The 15,977-nt window shown below is 37.2% G+C and overlaps 1 protein-coding gene across 2 annotated transcripts in view; it reads left to right on the forward strand.

Moving 5' to 3' along the window:
• The window catches only part of FRS2 (fibroblast growth factor receptor substrate 2), a 39,476-nt gene extending 24,071 nt beyond the window's left edge, over window positions 1-15,405 (forward strand). The window contains exons 2-8 of one of the 2 annotated variants that reach the window (XM_078376918.1): window positions 2,503-2,599; window positions 3,335-3,426; window positions 4,006-4,192; window positions 7,446-7,492; window positions 8,045-8,203; window positions 11,373-11,536; window positions 11,816-15,405. In XM_078376918.1, the coding sequence (XP_078233044.1) occupies window positions 4,176-4,192; window positions 7,446-7,492; window positions 8,045-8,203; window positions 11,373-11,536; window positions 11,816-12,805 (1,377 nt within the window). In that variant the 5' untranslated portion in view covers window positions 2,503-2,599; window positions 3,335-3,426; window positions 4,006-4,175 and the 3' untranslated portion in view covers window positions 12,806-15,405. The remainder of the gene's footprint in view (window positions 1-2,502; window positions 2,600-3,334; window positions 3,427-4,005; window positions 4,193-7,445; window positions 7,493-8,044; window positions 8,204-11,372; window positions 11,537-11,815) is intronic. The other variant, XM_020786011.3, reaches the window with a different exon arrangement.
• The last annotated feature ends 572 nt before the right edge of the window (window positions 15,406-15,977 follow it).

Genomic DNA, 15,977 nt, shown 5'->3' on the forward strand with positions numbered 1-15,977 from the left:
CCTAATCACACACACTCGAGCATTTGAAGCTATGTGGGTGGTGTGTAGCAACTCACAATTCTGCTGAAGTTTGTGTGGGGCTTCCACTTGCTTCATTTTCTTAGGAACCAAAGCACTTGGAACTTATCATGAAAAGCCTGCATTTCATGTTGATTCATTGCTATATTTGAAACTCAAATTTGCAGTTGCACAGTTGCCACCTCTGGATTCTCACGATCTCTTCTCACAATGACAATGCATATTCATCTTCAGATAATGCATATCCTGAACTGTAGACCTTTCTCTATGGATGCTTTATATTGCTAGCCATTCTTGTGCTCCAAATTATTTTTTAAATATTTAGTTTGAAAAAAAAATGAGAAATCTCAAGATGGATTTTTAGCTCTAGCGTAGCATTTTCTGTAGTAGGGAAAAAAAAAGAGAGAACAAGATTTAAACCCCAGATTGGCAGCATGGTGTGATTTTTATTTTTATTTTTTGAGGCTTGATTCTGCCATGCTATGGGTGCCCCAAGCTCCTGAATTCACAGAATTTTGCTTAGCTAATTGGTGGATTGGCCAGAACACAGTCAGGTTGGGAAAGAACGTACACAGAGGGCGTAATAGGTACACGCCATCCTCTGTATTAAAGTACCAAACTCTATTCCTTGTCCAACTTGTCTTCAGTAGGGATGAGATGAGTTATGCAGTGGTATGCAGTAATGGGGGGCATATGTGCATGTGCTCACTCTCTGTCATTGTGTTTTGTTCTTGTTCTTATTCTGGGTAGACTGGGGAAAAATTAGCCAAACAGAATGAAGTAACAGCCTGCCTTGTACTTGAGAAAGGGAGGAGAGAATAGATGGCAATTAAAATAAAATCAGCAACTTTAAAAATAAAATTTTCTTAGGGTGTGGGGAACCATATGTTGTGAAGAAAAGTCCTCTTCTAAATAGCTAGAATAATTATCTTGTAACTATTTCTATAACAACAAATTGTTACTAAATGATTTGTTTGTATAGTGTGAAACGTGTGAAAACAAGTTGAATAATCATTTGAAAAATGGCTGTGCTTTCAACAGTGAGGAGAAGTTTGGTTGTTTGGAATTTTAATAATGAAGTGAGATATCTGAAAGATCCCACTGTATCACTGGTGTTCAGTGACTTCAAGTTTCCTTTTTCAAAATGTTGACTTTTTCCTCAAATGGTTAGCTAAACAACAGTTTTTTTTCAGCTGTTCCAAGGATTAAACTGCAACGTTAAGGTTGGAGAACAAGGTCTAGCCTTTTCTGAGACCTTTAATATTACTGGCATTTGAAGAATGTGTTCATAAAGTTTTGAACTGAATGTAGTCTCTTTCATGTTCTGAAAAAAAGCAGCTGTGGCACTTCATTTTGAAGCTTAGCAAAAACCCTTTCAGTAGACTTCACTTAGTTTTTGCATTACATGTTTAAGCATTTCCTTTGTTTGTTGGTACAAGAACGTTGTAATAATCACGATTTCAGAGTAACAGATTTCAGAGTGATCAAACGTAGTCTTGCTAAGTTTTCTAATTCAAGAAATTGGCGTTTAAAAATGGATAAATCTAGTGCTCCTGTAATAGGCTAGTTCATGTAAATGCCTAGGTATTAAAGACTGAAATATCTGAGAAACAAAATCTTTAAAATCTTTAAAATTGATATTAAAGGCAATGTTAGTAGTTAACCACTTGTCTGATGATCAGATATTGGTGCAGTGAAATGTGGTTGGATTAAGTTCATTTCCTTTAAGTCAAACACATCTTCTGATGTAGTCAGTCTTTAGAATCAGGGAATATGCCCATATTTTTCTCTTTGTCTACCCCCTTGATATTTAGGAGCCCAAGGAAAATATTTCCTCTATTAAGACTGTAGTATGTAAGTGGTAGTTCTGGAGGAATGGGAAGGCCCTTTCTTACTCCCACCTATTTACATATGCTTTGTTGATCATTGAAGAAATATTTTGATTTGAAAACCATTTGAACGAGTTCTGGGTTTCTAGCCACCTTTCATTCCATCATCTCTCCTACACAGAATACTACCCTATTTCCCCAAAAATAAGACAGGGTCTTACATTAATTTTTGCTCCAGAAACACATTAGGGTTTATTTTCAGGGGATGTCTTATTTTTTTTCCATGTACAGCAATCTACGTTTATTCAATTACAGTCATGTCATCTTCTGGTTGCTGCACAATAGTGGAGGGTGGGGTTTCACTTCACTGGGGGTTATTTTTGGGGTAGGGCTTATATTACAACCATCCTGAAAAATCATACTAGGGCTTATTTTCAGGTTAGGTCTAATTTTCGGGGAAATAGGGTAATGTTTATCAATCTGTATTCTCCTTCTGGCTTAGATAAAGGGCCACCTTCAAATGAATTGCAGTATGTGGGGCAGCATCTCCATAAATATCTCTTAAAAACTGTTCCAGTTTCAGAATCTGGTTTCCATGTAAAACACCCTTCCAAAATTTATATTATCAGTCATATCTTACCATTTTGATCTTTAGGTCACGTGACTGTGCAGAAGGGCAACATGGTGTTGTAAAGTATGTCAGAGGTACTGATGCTGTACCAGAGGCTGGGAATATTGATGGCCAAATCTAGGTGAGTTCATTTACCTTTGACTATCCTTTTCAGAAATCTTTTCCTGAATGGCTTCAAAGGATAACTATCATATAAAGTTCTTTAGTAAAAACCCTCTACCTGAAAGTATTGGGAGAAACAGGTAGTTCTTGTCAATTCCATGAGAACTTTGTTTTCCCTAAAAATTCATGGCTATTTAAAAAAGGTTTTCTTGATATATTGATATTTCTATTTCAATTGCGCTGGTTAACTTTTTAGCTCAAAGCACCTTTCCCCAGTGTTTTAGTTAGATCACTGTAATTATCTATTGTAGGGCTACCCCCAAAGAGCCTTTCAGTTGTTTGGCTTACTCTGCTAAAATAAACACTAGTCCTAAGAGAATCTTTTCCAGTAGTGAGCTCAGTTAAAGATGTTAACTTTTTAAAAATCTGCAGTGATTTTGGGCCAGGGTACTTGGGAGGGCCATATTTTCCCTGTATGAATGTGTCAGAAGTTCAAAATCGACATCACAGGTTCTTGGGTATCCCTGTTGGGTAAAGTCACTGGAGTGACATTAGGAAAGAGGACCTTTTAGAGCTCCATGAGTACCTTCCCCATCAGGTCATTTTCTGTCATACATGCTTACATTGACTATTTCCGAATTTGTATGTTACTGTGTCCCCTCTGTATTCTGTTTAGTATTCTGTAAAAATAATACTGTATGTCATTTGCTTTAATATCTCCTTTTTTAAAAAAAAATCTCTGCTTTGGCTTTAGCAATTACATGGTTTTCTAAAGAAGTCATGGGTAGCTGTTGTAGCTGTCCAGATAAAGAAACAGTCCCAGATAACCACCGAAACAAATTCAAGGTAAAATTATCTAATAAAAAATGCACTTTGCATGGAGCGTTGTGATTTTTGAATGGAAAGGAACAAAAATTGTAAGCATTAGTATAGACTTACATAGCAGTTTGATAATTATATGTATTTAAACTAACTTAGTTTCTCAGTTGATCAGGAAATAAATGAAGCCACACTATTGGTGTTACAATGTTGTAGGATTCTGTGATTACTGAGAGACAGCCTGGATTTTTTCTGTTCCCTATACTGTTACAAAAAAAAGAAATACAGATGATCTATAGAAGATTTGATAAACCACTCTGTGACTAGGGAAAGATACTAGTAGTCAGCTTTGAAATTTCTAGGGAACAGAATGCAGGGGGAGTGGAAATGCTCATGATTTCTCTCTCAGTAGAAAAGAAATATGTTTGAATTGTATGTTCCCTCTGTGAGCCATGTTGAATTTATTTGCTTATTATGTCTGGCTATTGTATAAAATATTTGCTCGGTTGTATTTAGCAAGGTACACCGTTGCCATTATAATTAATTCTGATGGTGTTTGCCTTAAATATGCTAGAATTTATTTAATTTTTGTTTTTTATTTTATAGGTTATTAATGTGGATGATGATGGTAATGAATTGGGTTCTGGTATAATGGAACTTACAGACACAGAATTAATCTTGTACACCCGAAAACGTGATTCTGTCAAATGGCATTACCTCTGTTTGCGCCGTTATGGCTATGATTCAAATCTCTTCTCTTTTGAAAGCGGGCGAAGATGTCAGACTGGACCAGGTAGGTATAATGGCCTCTCATTTCCTAGGTCTTCTAAGTGCGGTTGAGATAGAGTTTAAAGGTGTTGGTATAATATTGGTCCCACAGAAGAATGGATGGATATTGTTCACAGGACCAGCAGTAGTTCTAAGCAGCAACTGTTGGCTCAAAGTAAAACAAAATTCCTGCATCTTAATTACATCCAGGTTGGTATTTCCTGCTTTTCTGAAATTACTCTTGAAGAAATTTATCCAGATCACCAAACAGGGTGTTCAGAATGGCACATGCTGGCTGGACTTTATGCTGGCTGGCCTGTCAATACTTCAATGACGTGTGTGTGTGAGAGGTTTAAAATAGTTACACAAGAGGCTTAAACTAATAATACAGGTTTCCTATTTCACTTCAACCATTTGATCATGTTGTAGTACATTAGGAATCCAGACATTTTCAGAAGCAGCTCATCCTAATACATGAAAGGCTGCTGGAGCAAATACAAGCCTAAAATCTCTTTGAGCACAGACTGCTAGTTTAATTATTTATCATCAAATGCTGCATTATAATTACTCTGATTTACTGTATTATGTCAGAAAATAACCAGTTGTTTACCAGATAACCAGTTATTTACTGGATACTTATTCCAGAAGGTAGGGTAGACAATAAATGTTCACCACCAGAGTGTCGTAAGCTTCAAAATAATACAGTATGTTCAAACAAAGCGAATGGGCAATAACTTAATCACTGAGGATCAGTGTAAACATAGAAGAATGAGTGCATACATCCTCACGGGGGCTGAATTAATATTTTTCTGTGTTGGTTGTTTTGTTCTTAGCTATGCAGTCCTGGCTCAGTGCACTGTGGCAAAGGTGCTGGTCTGGTTTAGGGATTATTTGGAAAAGGAATAAAGTGCATTGGATAGTATTTGAATATGTCTGTATAAATCTGTGGTGCAGCAGTATTTTCAGAAACTACCATTTCATTTGCCCCATCTGAAAAAAAATATATTGTGGAGCTAGAAAAGGTACAGAAAAGGGCTACCAATATGATCAAGTGATTAAAGCTTCCCTATGAAGAAGGGCTAAAGTACTGGAGGTTTTTCTTTACTTTAGAAAACAGTGTGTGTCTGTGTGTGAGAGACAGAAGGTTATAAAATTATTCATATGGTGAAGGAAGGAATCAAAGTGCTTTTCCTTCCCAGTACAATTCTGGCTAAATAAAATGCTTCTTCACAAAATATGTAATTAATTTGTGGAATTCAGTTGTTTGATGTAATACTGGCTTTTATAGCCCTAACAGGAGATGACACGGCGTCATGAAGAATAGCTCACTTGATGACTAGTAGCCATAGTAGTGAAATGTCTGTGTTGAAAGACAATTTGCCCTTGAATTCCACAAGCTTGGGAACAAATAGAGAGGATGGTTGCTTTTCTGTCCTGTTTCTGTTTCAGTTATGGAACTTAGACAACTGACTTGAATAAATCATCCACTTTCTCCAATATTGCTATTGTGAAGATAAATACAGTGGTGCGTCACAAGACGAACGTCTTGCGGGAAGAAAAAAACGCAAGACAAATGGTTTTTTCGATCGCTATGGTGCCTCACAAGACAGCTTCTTCTATGGCTGTGCTTCGCAAGATGCCCCCCCCCCCCCGAGACCGATGCTTCGCAAGATCAAAAAATTCATTCGTCTTGTGAGGTTCCCATAGGAATACATTGCAATGCATTCCTATGGGAAGCCGCTTTGTGCAAGATGATTTTTTTCCCAAGACAGCGCTACTCGTTGAACGAATTACATTCGGCTTGCGTGGTACCACTGTAGTATGAATTATAGCCAGTTCTGTAGCTTCAGAAAAAGAATACTTTTTTAAAAAAGCACCTATATTATAATAAAATCACACAATGGTATATCTACAACTCTTCCTGTACTGACCCACTTATTAGTTAATATTAATTGAAATCAAAAATGTATGTTTAAAACTTATATACCAATAATTTAGACTTCTCCACCATGAAATATGGTTACATTTGACAGAAATGAGGTGTGTTTTAATGACTTGTCTTGTGTAACTACCAAAAATTATCCTCCTTATGTCAAGCCTGTTGTGTAAGCAGCAATGTTTTCCTATTTGTGTGAGGGGTGTCTGTTTATATGTTTTGTTAAGATTACTAGATTTAGTTGCTATCATGAAGAGAGCATTTCAATAGAAATAGTTTAATCAAGTCTTGCCAACAGTGCATTTTTAATTTAACCAAGTATTATTATGGGCAACAGCTGTGCCATGTTATTGTCAGCTGGTAGACTATGAGAGCATTTTCAAAGGTCATACCACAATAATCATTTTTAAGAATACAAAGTAAGCTTCTGTAAGAAGAAGGGGTATTTAATGTAAGGATAAGGAATACGTGGCCCTGAGAATCTTGTTAGAGTATAGTTTGGCTGAAACATAGTCATCTTTGCAAATAGTGAGAAGTGATACGAGTCGCAGTCTGAAGACATCTGGAGGTCACATAGTCCCCATCTCTGATGTAACTTGTAACACAAAAATTAGTGCATATATTGCACTTACACTTTGGTAAACAGAATCTAAAAAGAGCCACATGAATCAGACAAAAAGCTTTATCTAGCCCATCATTCTGTTCATAATGACTAACCAGTTGCCTATAAGGAGGCCCGAGAGTAGAACATAAATACTGTAGCACTGTCTTGCTTGTTCTTTCCTGACAGCTGATACAAAGGCTGCTTCTAATCATTGAAGGTAATATGTAGCCATCATGACTAGCATGACTTGAAGTGTGAATCCCTCCAAGTCAATTCCAGCTTATGGCAATCATAGTTAGGTTTCTAGGGTATTTGAGATATGTAAGGGGTGAAATGGCTTTTAAAAAGCCACCGCCCAGCAAGTTTCCATGGTTGAGTGGAGACTTGGACCCATGTCTCTGGAGTCCTAGTCCAGCACTCTATCCACTATACTACATTGGGTGGACACTTGATCGCCTTTCTCAAAATAGGCATGAACAATTCATTTGGAGGGAACTGAACAACTCCCCAGTCAGTTTAGTTCATGGCTACTCTATCCCCACCATTACTCTGCAGTTCAATCTAAACATAACTGATAGTGTTTAGGTTTTACGATTCATTGCCACAGTTAATTGCATAGGTTGAAAAAGAATAGTCTTTGATAATTTTGGTATGCTAGGTAAGCTAAGGCTCAGCAATAGTCAAGACACACACTTGTTAACAAGAATGTCAACTTTAACTTAATGCTTTCAATGGAAGAATAATCCAAAGCTGCAACTGCACTGGTTCTCTCTTTGCTGATAATGGTAAGTTGGGCTCCCTCTGCTGTTGAAAAGCAAAGTGAAACAATACTAGAGGATAATCCATGGTATTGTCTGCTTTGTTTCTGTGTGTATCCCCGAGACCAAAAGCAAATTGGCTTTGTTTGTTTCACCCAACTCTGTTCTATAGTCCTTCATTTCTTAACCCTTATGTGAACCTAGATTGTGTACCCTGTGTCAAATCCTTATTTCTTTGTGCAGGAAATTTACATTAATTGTGTTACAGTAATTCAACAGAACACCTGAAAGATCTTTGCTGCAACAAAAGTATATTCCTTCAAGAGTCTACTAATTCACAAAGAAAGTTTTTCTCTTGTCGATCCTACTATTTCTAAAAGACAAAATATTTCTATTTCTATTAATTTTATGTTTTGTACATTTGTGATCTAAGCGACTGATTTTTTAAGTCATTCAATTAAATTTGGTAGTTCTCTTTTATTAACAGGTATACATTTAAATGGACTGTACCAACATCTATTAATAGAAAGCTCTAGTTTTTCAGTTAAGAGTATGTAACAGAATTTATTATTATTGTAGGAATATTTGCCTTCAAGTGTGCCCGTGCAGAAGAACTGTTTAATATGCTGCAAGAGATTATGCAGAATAATAGTATAAATGTGGTAGAAGAGCCAGTAGTAGAAAGAAACCCACATCAAACAGAAATTGAAGTTCCAAGAACACCCCGTACACCTACTAGTAAGTGTATTTCTCCTGTTTGAGTGTTGAGTATGAAAATGCTGTTGGGCAGATGGCTATGAGGCTATCCACAGCTACAGTTGATTTGAAGATTTATTTAAATCACAGCTGATAAACAGAGAATAAGATTCTTGAAATTAAGACATAATATGAAAGAAATCAAAGGAAAAATCAATGAATTTTTAACACAATACAATGCAATGAAGTGAACAACCTGTATTAAAGTATCAGATGAAATTACAGTTACAGAAAATTAGCCACAGTTAACCTTTTTAAAAATATTATATTTATCCCTAACCTTCCACCAGCTGCCTAGTTGGAGCTCACTATATTCCAGCTGTTTGGCCTGAAGATTGAGATTTACATACCTAATTGAAGGAACATGTTCCTGAACACTTAGGGCAATGTACAGGAGAACTGATCCAGAAAATCAAAAGGAAAAATGTAAAATAATGTAGTAATAACTCTGTGTGTATGTGTTTAAGGGAGTCAAAGAATCTCCTAAAATGAGTAATCTAGCCCACTGGTTCTTAACCTTTGTTACTCAGATGTTTTTGGACTGCAACTCCCAGAAGCCTTCACCATCAGCTCTGCTGGCTGGGGTTTCTGGGAGTTGCAGTTCAAAAACACCTGAGTAACAAAGGTTAAGAACCACTGAAACTGAATCTTCTCTCAGAATCAAGGCAGAATAAGGCCTAAAGGCCCCAGGAGAGTCAACATCTGCAGAAGTAAAAATTACATGAGAAAAACGTGAACAGAGAAGCATCTGCATGTGAGCATGAATGTATGAATGAATTTGACCAAGTCTGAGTCTCTTTGTCCTAAGCAACAATTGCTTTTTGTTCCATTGATACCCCTTATTTTCCTGCATTCTGGCTGGCTTCCTTACTTTCACCCCAAAATTCAGTTCTATGTTGGTAGATGGTAAGTTGGGAGAAAAAGTGCATTGCACCACTTTTCTTTATTTCCAGAAAGTAAATCATCCTTTTGCCATGTGGCATATGATATGACCGTAGCATCTTATCAGGATATACTTTGGGCCTGGAGCCACTGAAAATATCCAACCTTATGGCCTGTCCACACTGTTCCATTGTCATCTAGCTTGGCCAGAGCCTTGTTGCCACAGCAATCATGTATCTGTCTCTTTTTGTTTATTCCATCATGCAAATGTCTAGGCTGAAAAGAATCTTCGGCCCTTTTTGCCAACAGGAAACAGTCAGCTGTGCTGATTATGAAACAAATCAAAGATTTCCTTGATAACGTTCCAGGCCATTCCATCAGCCAATAATTTAGCCCATGGGCCATATATCTGTAGGCCAGTTCAGTGATATCTCCACAAGCCTTTTGCCCGGTAGAACCTCATATCTAAACTTTGTGTCTGATTAACATAAGGCAGCTTACTGGGCAAAACATGGGAACTAAATATTTAATGTTCAGCTGCTGTCTAAATATTAGACAACAGGATACTAGCCCATGTAACCAAAGTCTTTAAAAAATCCATCCACTTGGCTGTTTACTATTTGAAGTAGTTGGAAGTGGGGGAGGGATTGTAGGTTATAGATTTCAGGAAATGCTTTGAAAGCTTAGTTTATAAGAAGAACTTGTACATTAAAACTTTGAATAGTATGCTAATTCTTTCCAGCACAGATTGTTTCCTTCTTGTGGCTAAACGCATATTATCACTGGCTGTAATGATGAGCACTAATCTGAATTTATTCTTACCTAGGGTTTGGAGGTAGAATATTAAACTGATTTTATAACACTTAATCATGAATTCTGGTTAGCATTATCCATAATCAAGGTTCATTTTGTAGCAGGCATTAGCTACAATGAAGAATGTTGGATTTGCTTTGGAGAGGGTAGTGGCTGAGATAAGGGAAGCACATGATGCTGAAACTTGCTGTTAATCCCTTTTGCCTGTTCTAAATGGTCTAGGAGCATTATTTGGAAGCTATTTCTTTTTGCATGTGTTGCATTTTTGAAGCACAAGACTCATTGTGAAAAGAGGTCTGGGTTTGTACAGTGGTGCCTCGCTTAACGATTGCTTCGTACAACGAAAAATTCACTTAACGATGGCTTTTTCAGAGTGATCTTGTGCTTCACTTAACGATTTTCCCTATGGGCGATTTTCGCTTAACGATTTTGGGACCATGCTTCACTTAACGATGACAGTTTTAGGTCCCCTTGTTTCGCTTAACGTTTTTTTTTACAGCCCCGTTTTTGCTATTTTTAAAATATTCTAAAATGTTTAAAAAATGTTTGAAATGCTTGGAATCGTTAGTGCACCTAATAAAACCTTCGTTAACTTAATTTGGCTTTGTTCTGAGTCTTTTTGAATTTTTTGTGAATTTTTTCCCCCATTGAAATAGGCTTCAATGCATTTCAATGGGTTTCGCTTAACATTTTTTCCTATGGGGATTTTCGCTTAAGGATGGTAATCCGTTCCAATTGGAACGGATTATCTGGTTTTCAATGCATCTCTATGGGAAATGGTGTTTTGCTTAACGATGTTTTCACATAGCGATGTTTTTTTTTGGAACCAATTAAAATCGTTAAGCGAGGCACCACTGTATTTCATATTCTTACATAATGGAAGTTGATGCCAATTGTGCAGTACCAGTAAATGTGGATGCTGTACAATACCTCATGATGGGAACACTGAAGCAAATGGCCAAACTGATCAGATGATGATAATCTGAGGTGCTTTCCCATGGAATGATTTCTAGAACTTGGAAGTTTTTGATCAAAAGGCTTGTTAACAGGAATTCATGCCCAGACATAAACGATAGTATGCATGGATAGTGAGAAGAAAATAAGCCATACTCGGGGAAATTTCTTTCTTTCTACAGGATCTGTTTATGTCCAACTATTTTTCATAATCCCCCATCAAAGCGTTGAAACCCTATTCACTATTTTATTTTCTCTTGTTTCAGAAATGCAGTGGTACACATCTGCTATGTCTGCACTTTGCCTAAATGGCTGTGGACTTAAGATATAACAATAGCTGTTCTAATTGTATTGTTGATATATGAATGTGCAGACAGTTCCCCTTTTTATCTCCATACACCAGGGTAGTTTGCAATGAATTGATTTATTTCTTGACATACACTTCTCCCGAAGGAGTTGCATTATAATGGCAATAGAATAACTGGATTTTCTTTTCAATCAGCGCCTGGATTGAGTGGGCCAAGTTTACCTAATGGGTATCCAAGGTATCCTTCCTATGGAGATGCTTCATCACATCCTTCCAGCAGGCACCCTTCTGTAGGAAGCACACGTCTTCCTTCAGTAGGTGAAGAGTCAACACATCCTTTGCTTGTGGCAGAGGAACAAGTAAGTATGTTTTAAACTTCACCTCATAATGTTCAACTTAATTCTGTTGCATTCAGTCATGATTGTCAGTTTGTGTCAGTGTGTACTGAAATTCTTAACACTTTTCTTTTCCATGGTGGAAGTGCTCTGAAGATAGTGGCTTGCCTGAGTGTGTATTTTTGTTACCATGTACTGCTTTAATATAACTTAGTGTCTTGTCATGAGCAGAAAGGGGAATATGGTCTAGCATATGTTAGCTATGTCATAGTGCCATTCATATTTGACTCCCATCTTTTCCAGGTCCATACATATGTGAATACAACAGGTGTACAAGAGGAAAGGAAAAACCGACCAAGTGTGCGTACACCTCTGGAACGAAGAGTTTCCACTGCAGAAATGAACAAGGCAAGAGAAGAAGAAACTTGTTCTGATGACAGAGAAGCCCAGGTTGTACTGGAACCTGAAGGAGTCAAATTTGTTTTGGGTCCAACGCCTGTCCAGAGACAGTTAATGGAAAAAGAAAAACTGGAATCAAATGAGAGCAGCACTCAAGCTAGTGGAAATAGTACTGAAACTAGCAGTAGCAGTACTCAAGCTTGTGGGAGTAATAACAGTGAATGGGACACTGGGTATGACAGTGATGAACGCAAAGAACTTTCCTCTGGTAACAAACTAGCGTATGAAAATGTAAATAGACTACCCATTCCTAGTGCCTCAGGGCTCAGGAGAGGTCGTCTCATATCATCCAGTACCTCTGATACCCAGAACATCAATAATTCAGCTCAGAGGAGAACTGCCTTGTTAAATTATGAAAATTTGCCATCTTTGCCTCCAGTTTGGGAAGCCCACAAGCTAAGTAAAGAAGAGGATGACAGTTTAGGACCAAAGACACCTTCTCTAAATGGTTATCACAATAATTTAGATCCAATGCATAATTATGTCAATACAGAGAACGTAACAGTGCCATCAAGTGCTCACAAAGTAGAATATGCAAGACGCCGAGACTGCACCCCAACTGTCTTTAATTTTGATATTAGACGACCGAGTTCAGAACACAGGCAGCTCAACTATATACAGGTTGATTTGGAAGGTGGCAGTGACTCTGACAACCCTCAGACTCCAAAAACTCCTACCACTCCACTTCCACAGACTCCAACCAGGCGCACAGAGCTGTATGCTGTGATAGATATTGAAAGAACAGCTGCTATGTCAAGCTTGCAGAAAGCACTGCCTCGAGACGACGGTACTTCTAGAAAAACTAGACATAATAGTACTGATCTGCCTATGTGAGCCTGGAAAGCATTAGTTAAAACATTTGCACCTTTGTGAATTCTTTTTTTTTTAATGAATGAGAGCTCTGTTTTTACCTTTTAAATGCTATCACTTTTCATAGACTGATAGAATTTTCTTCATGTGCTTGTTTAAAGGGAATTTTAAAGTAGAAAGAGTATTAAATAACACTATCATTTTACACTTAAGTATACAACTTTTGGACAGTGTTGCCATCCTTTTATAGTGCCTATTTCATTGACTGAAAGTTGTGGTGACATCCCAGTGTTGAGAGACTGTCCATGTGCCTAAAGTCACTGAAGGCAGCATGATGCTTTTATGCATCCTGAACCATGCATTGTTCACAGATTGGTACAGTCTTTTGTGGTATGTATCAGATGATTCACCTACTGGAGTTCAAGTGGCATAAATGAGAGAGATTCTGACCAGACTGAATTGAATTAAAATATGGTATTAATTCCCTTATTGGCCTAGAATGGACTGAATGACTTCATGAAACATGAACCAGTGCTTAGGGCAACCTCTTTAAACTCTCCCAATACAAGTGTGCCATGATGCTGCAGAGTGCAAGTTTATTATTAAAGCCAATTAATACAATTTAGAGTAGAATACTGAATATTGTGCCATTAGTTTAAAGAGTCTAGATTGGACTGAGTTCAAAATGAGGGAAATCAGCAGCTTTGTAAATATATAAAACATATATCAGAGTATCGGTTAGCACTTGGTTTCATTTTCAAAACAGTCCATGAACTTAATAATGAGATGCACTTTAAAACCACTTGAGGATAAATTTAGCAACTAGTAATTGAAAAACATGCTCTGATGTTAGATATGTCTTATTTCAGTTGCGCTGCAGTTCTAGGATTTGTAATTGTTCTACAAAAGAAAGAAAGTTATACTGGTGGGGTGGTGAGGATGCATCTGGATAAAGGTATACCTTTTGGGCCCTGGAAAGAGTTGCCATAAGTCAGAATTGACTTGACAGCATACAGTTATTTGTATTGTTATTAATATTATTTGGGAGGTTAGGATGGGTGACACTGTAAGAATTAGTATGGTGCTATAAGGCTAAAGGGCTATACGTTGTTTGGCCTGGACACAAAATATGGTATCCTGTTTAAACTGGGGCTTTTCTGGCTCTCAGTTCCTGTCAGAGTCCTTTGTGTCCTCTCTCTCCCTCAAAGCCTCTCTTGAAGACCACCTACAGCAGCATTCCCACGCAGAGTGAGGGGATGAATCCAACAGGAAACAGGAAACCAGCAACTCTACTTATAAATGAATGCCCAAGGATTTTGGCTTCCAGTCTGATATATTAAATTTATATTTTCAGACTATTTTGAAAGAAGAGTTTCATGGTGACCATTGTTGCCATATGTTTTCTTTTCATTTAAGGCTAAAACTAGTTTTGGGTTAGGTCCATTACACTTTTCTAATTGGGAGGTTTTTCTGTACAATTTTGCAAATGCCTATACTTAGATATCTCAGATATAATTAATAATTACAATGTATCTGTGGTGGGATTTTCTTTTTATTCTGTAAAGTGTCTTCTTCTTGTCTTGTTGTCCATGTTTTGTCTGCAGCTTCCCTGTACAGCCTTTAGGTTGTAAACTGTTAATTTTGTAGATAGTCTTTGTTCAATTTTGGTATTGCCAAGGAAGAGATTTTGAAGGTCCATTGGTAATACTGTCACTTATCAGAAAGCCTTCTTTATTACTTGCACAGACAAAAAAACTCTGTTGTAGATATTTAAGGACAAAAAATGTTGTGGCACCTTAGTGGAGGGGATTATGGAGGGCTGAGCTTTTGGATGTAGGTTCTTCCAGAAAATAATTTTAGACCAATGCAATTGTCAGAATGCTGGTGGGAATATACTGTGGGTTTTTACTGCAACAAATCAGTAACATAGTTCCAAGTTTGTGTTTTTCTTTTTGCTGTATATGGTTTCATAAGTAACTGCTTTTTGATACAAGCCCATGATCCCAGTTCTAAACATCTGTGCTGAGATAGTTGCCAAACATAAAATCCTTTAAATACAGCCATAATGTATTTTTATACACTATTACACTGATCTTGGTGTGGGTGTATTTTATCTTAAGCTTTGCTGGCATGGCAAGCCTTAGGTATGGAGTAGCAACTGAATGTGTGTGGTATTCATTGCATCAGTTTAATGATTTAATAGATGGCTGATAGCTCAACTACAGCTGAATATTCTTAATACATCTGGCATTGGCTGACGATTTTTGGAAGAGTCTCTCAGATTTGTAGGAAAGTTCACCTAGTGTAGTGCAAAGATCATGGCAACACAGACTAGTAGAACCAATAATAAGAAGTAATCGTTGATGTAAGCTGGCATGATACATGTAGAGATGTCACCGTTTCTATCAGTTTTAAAGACATGGGCTTGGAAAAGTTACTTTCTTGGACTGAGAGGTGGTACTGGCTAGCTGTGGGAATCTGGAATGTAGATAAATCCTTGCTTCAGGTTGATTCTTCATGTTTCTAGACTCCACGTTAGAAAAGTACTGTAGTTTAAGATCCTGTGACCTCAGCATCTGGCCAGGATGATTTGGGGGCATGTTTCTCCCTGCCCTTGAACTCTGTAATGTCCAGTTTCATGATGTGTCCTGAGGACTTGCTTTTGGGGATGTTTTAGTGATCCACTGAATGTTATTTATGTGATCCCGATTTTGGATGTAGCCAAGAAAGTAAGTTTTGGGGAGAAAGTATTTCTGTACCACCACCACCCACAAAGGATTTTTTTTAAATGTACAAAATTATTCCTTTCTCATGAAAATTGAAACTTTATTGTTTAAATAATGCAAAACATATACTGTCACAAATAATGGTACTGCTCTCTATATTTATGAAATTTAAAATTTAAAACAACTTTATAAAAAGAATGCAAATAAGTGCAGTGTTATGATGCAGTGGCTTACAGGTCTTTAAATAAGGCTATGATCCTGTGTCTCTTTATGTTACAAGTTCCTTGACCTCAAAGGTCTTTAGTTCCCACTAGATATGTATAGAATAATGATGTAGGTACTTAAATCAACAATTGTTTTTCTCTCTCTTTTTAAAAGAGAGAACTCAGAAAATTAAGAGCAGGAAATTTGGATATTGAGTTAAACTTTGTAGTACAATATCATATTCAGAATATAACCTATGCATGCTT

Source organism: Pogona vitticeps, chromosome 5 (assembly GCF_051106095.1).
Source record: "Pogona vitticeps strain Pit_001003342236 chromosome 5, PviZW2.1, whole genome shotgun sequence".
Classification (NCBI taxonomy): domain Eukaryota; kingdom Metazoa; phylum Chordata; class Lepidosauria; order Squamata; family Agamidae; genus Pogona; species Pogona vitticeps.